Source organism: Nematostella vectensis, chromosome 15, assembly GCF_932526225.1.
Source record: "Nematostella vectensis chromosome 15, jaNemVect1.1, whole genome shotgun sequence".
Classification (NCBI taxonomy): Eukaryota; Metazoa; Cnidaria; class Anthozoa; order Actiniaria; family Edwardsiidae; genus Nematostella; species Nematostella vectensis.
In genome coordinates, this window is record NC_064048.1 from 3,567,484 (window position 1) to 3,577,950 (window position 10,467).

The 10,467-nt window shown below is 37.3% G+C and overlaps 1 protein-coding gene across 6 annotated transcripts; it reads right to left on the reverse strand.

Moving 5' to 3' along the window:
- Nucleotides 1-1,106: 1,106 nt before the first annotated feature.
- LOC5515629 lies at nucleotides 1,107-10,329 on the reverse strand. Of its 6 annotated transcripts, none has more exons than XR_007306798.1 (8): nucleotides 8,448-8,579; nucleotides 7,484-7,757; nucleotides 7,273-7,353; nucleotides 6,880-7,207; nucleotides 3,195-6,652; nucleotides 2,168-2,462; nucleotides 1,764-1,922; nucleotides 1,107-1,303 (listed from the first exon to the last, which is right to left on the reverse strand). XR_007306798.1 is itself a non-coding variant. In XM_048722960.1 (4 exons), the coding sequence occupies exons 2-4, from the start codon at nucleotides 7,732-7,734 to the stop codon at nucleotides 6,898-6,900; spliced, it is 642 nt and encodes a 213-aa protein (XP_048578917.1). In that variant the 5' UTR covers nucleotides 7,735-7,757; nucleotides 8,448-10,329; the 3' UTR covers nucleotides 6,875-6,897. The 6 variants fall into 6 exon arrangements, 1 of the variants encoding a protein (XP_048578917.1); XR_007306799.1 differs by having other exon boundaries at nucleotides 7,484-7,750; nucleotides 8,448-8,550; XR_007306801.1 differs by lacking the exon at nucleotides 7,273-7,353.
- Between the last annotated feature and the right edge of the window lie 138 nt (nucleotides 10,330-10,467).

Here is a 10,467-nt window from a genome sequence, read left to right on the forward strand (position 1 = left end):
TCTGCCGATCTATATACTGGCCGCTTTGGCCCGTAACTAGCATGGGGTAAAGCAATTGTGATAATTTGATTTAAAAATAACATATGGCCGTAATGGAATGATAAACAAATGATCCGAGTTGTCATGGTATATTTTATTAATGCACAACAGGCTATGAAAAATCTCCCTCATCGGTAGCTGATTTTTTTCCTGGTGACGGGCCTATTAATTACAGCCGCGCTGGTTGAATCATCCCTTAATATAATGCTTAGACCGCTCATTGAAAGAAATTTTTTGGTGAAATTCATGTGCACCATCTATTGTACTTATTTGATGGACGGAAATCAGTCATATTATAATTATATTTGTATGTTAGCAAGAGGGATGTAAAAAAAGGCCGCGCGGAGCCTGGGTTCCAGTACATTTCCTTCTTCAGATGTAGCTTTTTATAGCTATTTATGCGTTTTATTGTTCGGAATTCGATAGAGTACAGCGATAGAAATCGTTTTCAAATATGTGCATTTTTATCTTTTTTGCCTCATGAAAAGGTATGAAAATCTCACCAGGGTACTCACAACACCAGATTTCTTTCAAAAATTCCTCTTTATCTATGGATCCGCTAACAATACCGGTGGGCACCGGTCTCAATATTAATTACCATCTCATAGGCTATAATTATACCAAGTTTGGTGCTTTTGTCCGCTGTGTATAGATTGAGCTTTTTTTGTGCGCTAAGCGACCCGACTAACCCTGCGAGCACCCCGTCATTATGCGAGACCGAGCATTTTTAGTTGTTGAATAAATCGAGCAGGGAGCACATCGAAGAATACAATGCGAGCACGGCGAAAAAAATAGAGCATTAGCCGAAAACTCCGGGCACATCGAAATTTCGGGGGACCATTCGGGGGCCCTACTATGGGCGCTGATGGCCTCAGCCCCTGCAACAAAAAGGTAGCATAGATTGGCTAAACCAATACCAGAATGTAGGAACGTTAATTGCCCATACTTTTAAGCCCTTAGTCACTGTATAAATTCAACGGACTATGATGCAGAAATCAGACCCCACACCCTCTAACCCTCCCACCTTCTACCTCCTACACCATCCCTGAGAGAATTGTAAATACTTGTAGATGCTCGTCATTTTAATAAGGGTTTCTGCAGCTATACATCGTGCTCTATCCTGCCCTAAAACATTATATTTTCTTACATCTATTTATTAAATCATCAAATCCGCGAACACTGTTCTCATTCTAAAAGGCATTGCATCCTTTACTTGTGCTTTTCCATCTAATGAGTTGCAAGGCTTGTCCACATCCGGTCGTTTCTGTTGATGAACAAATATTATAATCAGTTATTTAACCAGACCCCCTCCCCTCCCCCCTCTGTAGGGTCCAAATTTAAAAGAAAAAGATAGAGGAAAGGACGAAGCACCTTGTGGAAAGTTTGGGATGGGAGGCTGGGGAAAAAAAGGGAGTGGGGGGAGGGTATGGTGAGGAGTACTTCCATAAAAAACTTTTTTTGTCAACTTTAGCATTAATTTTTCTGCTAGAATAATGCAATATTGCTTTTCTTATTAACCGTGTGCTCACGTGCTTGTGATTGTTCAGAAATACCATTTCTACCATTCCCTATTTTTTTTTAGCTATAAATGCCTTGTTCCAAGAGCCTTATGAAACCTCCCCTTGGCACGCCCCTGTGAAAGGCTGAAAACTTCAACAATAATCAACTGAGCCTAACTATTTATTTAAATTATAGCCTTGTCAATATACTAGGTCTTCACTCACATGATGTACGTATTTGGGTTGTTGCTATTTCACTTTCTTCCAAAAAAGCGACGACGACGGCGGCGACGACGACGGTAATAATATCGACGACGCCTTCGACGACGCCTTCGACGACGGCCAAAAATTGGATCCGCCGCCCTTCCTCCTTCCTTCGCATCGCTTTGAAGACAAGAAAGACAATTCTTTAGAATGATTTTCATATTGTCTTTAAAAGAATCGTCAACAGGTTTGCTTAGCGCAATTCACGGCCCGATAGTCAAATGTGAGTCACATCAACCAACGATTAACGACAGCGAATAACGACATAAACAAAAATTATAACAGATGGTTGAACGATGAAAAGAATAATTGAGGTAGGTATTTCATCTGGTCCTTCTAATATAATGCAAAGCAATATTTCATACCTCTCTTTAAGCTGTCCGCCCTGAACATCTGCAACCTCACTATCTTCATCATCGTTGTCATCATCTTTTCCGGCAAGTTCTGCATTCTCTGGCTCTTCCTCCTCGTCTTCAGCAACCTCTGTCTCTAACCCTGGGTCGTTTTCAGCTTGATCTTCAATGAACTCTGCTTTCAAATCAGGCTGGTCTTGTGATTGGTCCGTAGCTTCGTCACGTGGCTCACACGTGACTGAAATAACCAATCCCAGCAGAAGGATGAGTGCAAGCCCTCTCATGGTGAAGGAAGGCCTCTGTCTCTCTAAACAAACAAAAAATATTGATAAAGGCTAAGCGCACCGCCATTTGCGCTCCCACACAATCACAGTCAATAAAGTATCAGAACGCGCGTTGCATGGTTCACTATTTCGGAATAATGGACATTAGTGTATGCTTGGCGGGAACTTTATAAGAACGCGCGTTCTGATTGGTTCGCTATCTCGGAATAATGGACAGTATTCACCGCTAAAACTCCGAATAATGAGCCAATTTTGAAAGTGACCATTAAAACCTGCTTGTGCACCCGAATTTATCGAGCATGAAGAAACATCAAATTAGCACTTTAACCTGCAATAAATCTAAATGATAATGTATGAATGATAGAAAAATGATAGGAAAACCGGCTTGAATCTTCAAACTGTCTGGAGCGCCGCGTGCGACCGTATGCAAGCTAGTTTACTTTGATCGTAATATTACTAAAATACAAACTATGAAAAATCGAATAAGTCGCAGCTATTACAGAAGGATAGGCTGTTATTTGGTCCAAGTATGATATCTGAAACGTGCGCATTGCGCGAGTTACAGCAAAAAAGGCAGCTTGGCCTAGACGCGCTTTGGCTAGCTTGGAGTTTCTTTCGAGTCACCTGGAATAGCTGTATTCTAAAACAACTATTCGCAGAATAAATCAGAGGCTTTTTTGATTTGATTTTTCTCTTGATTTTCTGCGTTTACCTGCCAAAACACATGTTTTGAGTACATAAAGTTGTTATCTTACCTTACGTTCTACGTTCGCACGAATTTGCAGACGTCTTCAGTAGAACGCAGCAAGCTAAGACTCTGATACAAGTTGAAAGTTGCACCGTATTTATAATCATTGGTCTTCACCCTTACAACCCCTGTATAGAAATGCATAACAGGAAAAATCCGTCGAGCCTAAAATAACATACAATATCACAAAGAAGCCAAAAAAGCGGAACAAAAATTTAAAGTTTTTAAATTTTGGGCTATCAAAGAAATACTTGAACTGGAATTACGTGAAATGGATTCCTTTCAAATGTCGGAGTTATGGAACTGTGCTCGTTTAAGAGAAAAATGTTTTCAATTTATAAAGCGAAAATTGCAAAAATACTTTTATTTCAAGACTTATTTACAACTTTGCAAACTTACGAGCTAATAATGATCACTCAGACGTAAGTCGATTTCTCCCTTATTTGGTAATGATTAATGAAGTGATCTTGTCATAGATGTATTTATAATGGTCGCAATTTACGAGCTCAGACTTAATTAAAGTCACTCGCGTAAGTCTGAGAGTGGCTGAGTGCAAAGCACTTGAATCTTTGCTTAGTTGCGCGTAGTTTAGAAATAACGTAGTTCAGTCCGAACTAATTGTCGCAATAATTGCTTGGGAATCCAGTAAATTCAAATTATTAGGAAAGAAAAAAAAAGGGAACAAGTTAATTCTAGAGCTTTTCTAGGTCACATTTCCATAAAATTAGGAACTTTTAAATTTTAGCCATGAAAATGTTTATAAAGTGTTTGTTGCTCGCTTTCTCTTTCAAAAACAAACCACAATGCTTTCTCGTCTTTTTGGTGAGGAGAATAAACAACAACAATATATTTATAATCTATAAACTCGCCAAGGAAAAATCCGTCGAGCCTAAAATAACATACAATATCACAAAGAAGCCAAAAAAGCGGAACAAAAATTTAAAGTTTTTAAATTTTGGGCTATCAAAGAAATACTTGAACTGGAATTACGTGAAATGGATTCCTTTCAAATGTCGGAGTTATGGAACTGTGCTCGTTTAAGAGAAAAATGTTTTCAATTTATAAAGCGAAAATTGCAAAAATACTTTTATTTCAAGACTTATTTACAACTTTGCAAACTTACGAGCTAATAATGATCACTCAGACGTAAGTCGATTTCTCCCTTATTTGGTAATGATTGATGAAGTGATCTTATCATAGATGTATTTATAATGGTCGCAATTTACGAGCTCAGACTTAATTAAAGTCACTCGCGTAAGTCTGAGAGTGGCTGAGTGCAAAGCACTTGAATCTTTGCTTAGTTGCGCGTGTTTAGAAATAACGTAGTTCAGTCCTTCTGAACTAATTGTCGCAATAATTGCTTGGGAATTCAGTAAATTCAAATTATTAGGAAAGAAAAAAAGGGGAACAAGTTAATTCTAGAGCTTTTCTAGGTCACATTTCCATAAAATTAGGAACTTTTAAATTTTAGCCATGAAAATGTTTATAAAGTGTTTGTTGCTCGCTTTCTCTTTCAAAAACAAACCACAATGCTTTCTCGTCTTTTTGGTGAGGAGAATAAACAACAACAATATATTTATATTCTATAAACTCGCCAAGAAATTACTTATTTATTCATTTCTTCTTAAAATCATTTGTATGAGAGAGCCCAAATACTTGTTATGTGATTAAAGATCTTTGGGCTATCCAATGTCCCAAAATACCTCATGTGGATCGATCAACAGCCTGCCTACCCATATTTGGTATGAGTCCATCTTCGCCCACTTCATGCGCCATTTATCATAGGTGAAAAGTCCACATAATCACCGAGTACTTTGATATTGATCATCAGCAAAACTGTTTTGCCAAGTCGCGTCTTAGGAGAAACTGTATTTTTAAAATTCTTTAAACAACATTTTCATAGAACATGACGATCAAACCGTTGTATTTTAAACTAAGAGAGCTTTTCAATGCTCGTAATGAGAATACTGTTCCACGTTTTTTTTCTTTTCAAACGAAAGCACAATGCTGCTCCGTCTTTTTATGTGAGGTAAATAAACAACAAAATTAGAGAATCCTTGGCAAGCACTCAACTGAGGGCAGGCTAGAGGCTCAGTCGAATAACATTTAGTTCTAAGAGCTATTCTTGGGTTCTAAGTGCTAATCAAACGGAAAACATTAGAACCTTAGTTGGCAACACTTGAGGGCAACTAAGCATAAAAGAAATTAGTATATGAAACTTGGAACCTCGCAAGAACAAGCGATTTGATTTGTTGCGAAGCTCGTGGTAAAATTCAATATACGCCTCCTAGGAGGTTGATATTTTCCTGCGCCCCGAAATCAAGCAAAATGGCGGGAGTGACAGCCGAGTTGCAACTGTTTCCTAAAAGAAAATTGCTCTAAAGCTCGATTTATTTCGGCGGATAGTGGCTTTTAAAATATCTACCTCGAGCATTCGGTTCTCGGTAGATATTTCGCCAATATCCACCCCAATGGAAATGGCATAATTGTTAATTAAATGAAACTGAATTGTGATTGTCCAAGTTGGATCTTTTCGTAAACGCATCTAATGAATCTTTGATATCCGCTAAAACTGAGCCAATTTACAGTTTTCTAACCTTTAAAATGATCCTAATTTATCCTCCGACCTTTGAAGTATCCCCACAAACCCTTTAAACCGCCACAAACCCCGTTATTTACCTCCAATCCAATGCGCTATGGTTTGTCTGTGAAACAGTTAATCATTTATTAGTTAATTCAGCCAAAAAGACTGCCTTATAAAAGGAAGCCCTTTATTACCAAACTTTATTCTTTCTAAGAAAAACACAACCAAGGGATTATTGATTTAACAATGCATTTTATATCTTCTGCTTTTTTTTACGCACGGATGCTTAATCTAATTATGAAAGTTTCAAAACGCAATTTTAAGCTGAATTGAATCCAAACAACTCAAACGTGGACGTCCCCCAAGGACCCGGTGGAATTTTCGACCTCTAAAAAATTTGACTTTTACTAGCTTGATTGTAAAAAAGTAGTTAAGTCGTTCGAGACCAGTGCAAAAATGTAATTTCTTTAAACGAGATTTCATCAAATAATTATCTTAGAATATTACAATATAATATTAAAAAATATTAATGCGATATCTTACTGGCGCGCGCGAAAGGATGATGGATAGCAACTTTGGAATTTTGACTTATGATCTCTTTGAAGACATCACTGAGTTTTCATTTGCTTCCTTGATAATATCTCGGGAAGAAGATTTAGGAATACAAAGGGTTTTGGTTATTTGTTGTTGCGCTTTTATTTTGACACACTATGAAAATTACATCGAGTTGTACAAATTTCAAAACCCTTTCTTTATGAGAGGCAAGTTTTTATCCCCTGTTGATTATTCTATATGGCCAAGTTTGCTACAGTGTTGAAGTGTGCTCTCCATGGCTCATCCATTTCCAGTTTTCTTCGATCCGATCCGTATTCTTGCTTTACCTAAAAAGGAAATAAGAATTATGAACTAAACGTTTAAAGCAAGCAAGCTAGTTCTGAATTTAAACCTTCCATGCGTCGTGAATAAATACAATTTTCCATCATATTTTAAAAACAATAAAAAAACAAATAATTAATTTATCCGTTTTTCTCTTCTACTACACCCAATCAAGAGCTTTCAAAACTTTTATTGTGGTTTCGAATCTTTCGGTGTGTTATTAAGTATTTACCCAATGTGGTTCTGAAAATTACTTCTTGCCAAATCTGCGACGACGAGCGATAAATCGACGTCGAGAAATGTATCGGCGTCGGGAGATATATCGGCGTCGGGAGATGTATCGGCGTCGGGAGATGTATCGCCGTCGGGAGATGTATCGCCGTCGGGAGATGTATCGGCGTCGGGAGATGTATCGGCGTCGGGAGATGTATCGCCGTCGGGAGATGTATCGGCGTCGGGAGATGAATCGGCGTCGGGAGATGTATCGGCGTCGAGAGATGTATCGGCGGCGTTGAGAAAAAAATGGTTTTGCATCTAGCGACTGATCTTTGTTAGGTTCACTGAAAAAAAGCTTTTTTTTAATCTTTGCGAAATTTAATTTTTCTTAATTAACGATTGAGCTAACGTTTCAGTAACATCAGATTTATCAGACTTTTCAAGTTCATTGTCGTCACCGTCATCGTCATACTGGTCTTTACTAGGATCGCTGAAAAACAGAATATTTATTATCTTTGCGAAGGTTATTTTTTCTTAATGAACGATTGAACTTACGTCTCAGGAACCGCAGACTCCTCCTTTGCGAAGGTTATTTTTTCTTAATGAACGATTGAACTTACGTCTCAGAAACATCGGATTCATCAGACTTTTCAAGTTCATTGTCGTCACCGTCGTCGTCATCATCTGGCTTTTCACCCTCTTCACCCGGTTTTTCAAAAGTTGAATCCCCTTCAACAACGTCACCCCCTTTTTCTACTGTGTCAGCGGTTTTAGGCTCCATTGCATTGTCACTGACTTCCGGTTGATCTCCAGAATTAGCGTTGATTGACACCACGAGGGCCAAGAGGAAGAGCGCGGCAAAGACTTTCATCTTAAGAGCACACCCACTTAAATCTGCGTTGAGAAATTTAATAGTTGGCATTGCACATTTTACCCATAAAACATCTTAAAGATATCTTATTCATATAGCAAGGTCATGTATTACATATTGATGATGATATTGCAAGGCTATCCCTTTTTAAGAAGTGTTTTTTTAAATTATCGAAAGAATCATAGGGCAAACAAATTCATAAGCTAAATAAAGTTAGAATCGTTCCCAGATAAGCTGGAAATGTTTAATTCACTGTCACAATTCACTGTCAAGGGCGGATTCAGGAGTTCTGAAAGGGGGGGGGGGGGGGGGGGGAGGAGCAAGTGTTTCAAGAAATGGGGCGAATTTATTGTGCTCCATGGATTTTCTTATATTTCTCATTATTCTTAAGCCAAATATCTGCGAAATTGAGCACTAACTGCCTTTGAAAAATGATTATTGATAAAGGTACATAATATCCATTATTAAAACTACAGTATAGGAGCTATTGGTGGTAAGAAAAAGCACGTAAGGAAACGAACTTATTACTATTCATATATTTGTAGCAAGCCACATAAAGCTCATTAAAAGCCACATAAAGCTATAAACATCTGCAAGGGTGTTAAAGGTACTAGGGATTTAATGGGGACTTTATATCCTACAATGAATTAGTAGGTCAAATTCAATAAGGCCTTGCAGTTTGTAACGTTTCTCAGCTTTTCCCCGGACCTTACCTTATGAGATGTCCACACGGTGCCAACTGGGTGCCCCTCTGTGTGATGTAATGATTGCAACGAAGTTTAAAATCTTGTTTCGCATGATTTGTTTGATGGAGACTAATATGACTAACAATAGTTGCTGGTTCTAAGAGCTAATTAATGTAATTAAAATGCAAATAGATCTTATGTGAAAACATATCAAAAGGCATCAAAACCAACCACCGTTTTACGAAATTTTTGAAGTAAAATATTAAAGAGAAAATCTTTCAGCGAAATTTCAAAAGGAACATCGATATTGTACACAACAGGAGCCAGGAAACTAGTATTTAAATTGGGCTGGTCCCATGGAATTTATCCTGGATAAAGCAATGTCTTTGTTCTTTTCGATTGATAAAAAGAGCATTTTAGAAATGCTCCGTCTAAATGGTAGCACTGAATATCTGAAAGAAGGCACGAGCCGGTAGAAATAAGAAAAAAATCAGGAATGTGGAAATAATGACGTTCATTTACGAAAGCAACCGCTTTTATGAGGGAGGCGCTTATTTCGGAGGGGCCACCGGAAACCTCAACCGAAAAAAGACAAAATGATCTATTAATAAATATATTTGGGATATTTAGGATTAGGCGAGTTTGCAATATGTTTAAATTGTGACTACAATAATATATCTAAGGTTGCGTAAGCTAATAAAGCAATAATAAAATCAGGAATTTGGTTTTGAGCGTCGTTTTACATATTTTATCAGCTTTTTTGTTTTATTTTTGTTTGTTTGGAAATCCCGTAACAATAGCTTTCTTAAGGTTACGTAAGCTTTTATGCGATAGTGAACAGATAATGGAGAACGAGACAACGAGAATCATAATACAAAGAAACCTAGTTAAGTTTCGAAAAAAGATTCCATTCATACCATGTTGTGACTTAGAAAAGGGTACATCTGATTATAAAGCAGCTAGTTGGATATTTTCGATAATTAAAAGTGTAAAACACAATGGATGCATCATGATATTGAATCTTGAAATCTTGAAATCGATTGTATTATACAAAAAGGCATTTCGTGATCTATTTGACAACATTACACAGTTTTTATTTGCCTTTTGGACATTATTTTGGTTATATTTTGCGGTGATTTTATTTTGACGATATAATAGAAACATCGAGTGGTGAGATTTCAGATACCTTCCTCTATATAAAGAGTCAGTCTTCTAGATAGTCATCTCAATGGGATAAAAAAATAACCAGAAACAACGGCTTTTCTAGTTACTCAACGAAAACTGGGCTCCTTCTACTAATCCCGAATTCGAGAAGGCATTTTTTATTTATAAGGTTATTTTAGAAGGTTTCAGAAGCAAGAGTGAATAGAAATAGCTGCACGGGCCTCCTGTGGTTGTCATGGTTCTCTATGGTGGAGGGGACAATAAAAAGAAAAAGAAAAGAAAGAAAAGAGGAAAATGAAAAAAGAAAAAAAGAAAAAAAGACACCTATAATGTAAACATAATTGATCAGTTAAAAACGGATACGCGAAATGTAATAACTTTTCAACGCAAAATGTAATAAATTATTTAACACGAAATGTAATAGCGCAAAAGGTAATAACATCAAATAATGACTTTAAACCCATAAACTATAACTAAAAGCTCTAACTAAGAAAATAGACGCTAGCATGTATGACCAACAGTTGTAGTAGCCCATCTCGGATCGACGGTTGGTCTCGGTCTCTTCACACAGTTGGCAGTGGTTCTGTCATCAACCTGAGATCGCGAATCCTCCCTAGATCGTGGTCTATAAAGCTGCGATACTGTGCGGTTTTGAATGTATACTAGTAGTAATAAATGCAAAGAGAGAGCAAATGCCAACTTCAGACGAGGTCGCTATCATTGAATTAGGCAATTTCTGGACACAACGCGCAATATGACTGCCAAACCATTAAAACTCATTGAGTAAAATTTTATATCATGTTTTTTATTGCTTTCCCATATTTTTTAAAATTCCCATCGTATTAAGACAATAGGCCTGTTCCAAATTTATATGCACCCGGCA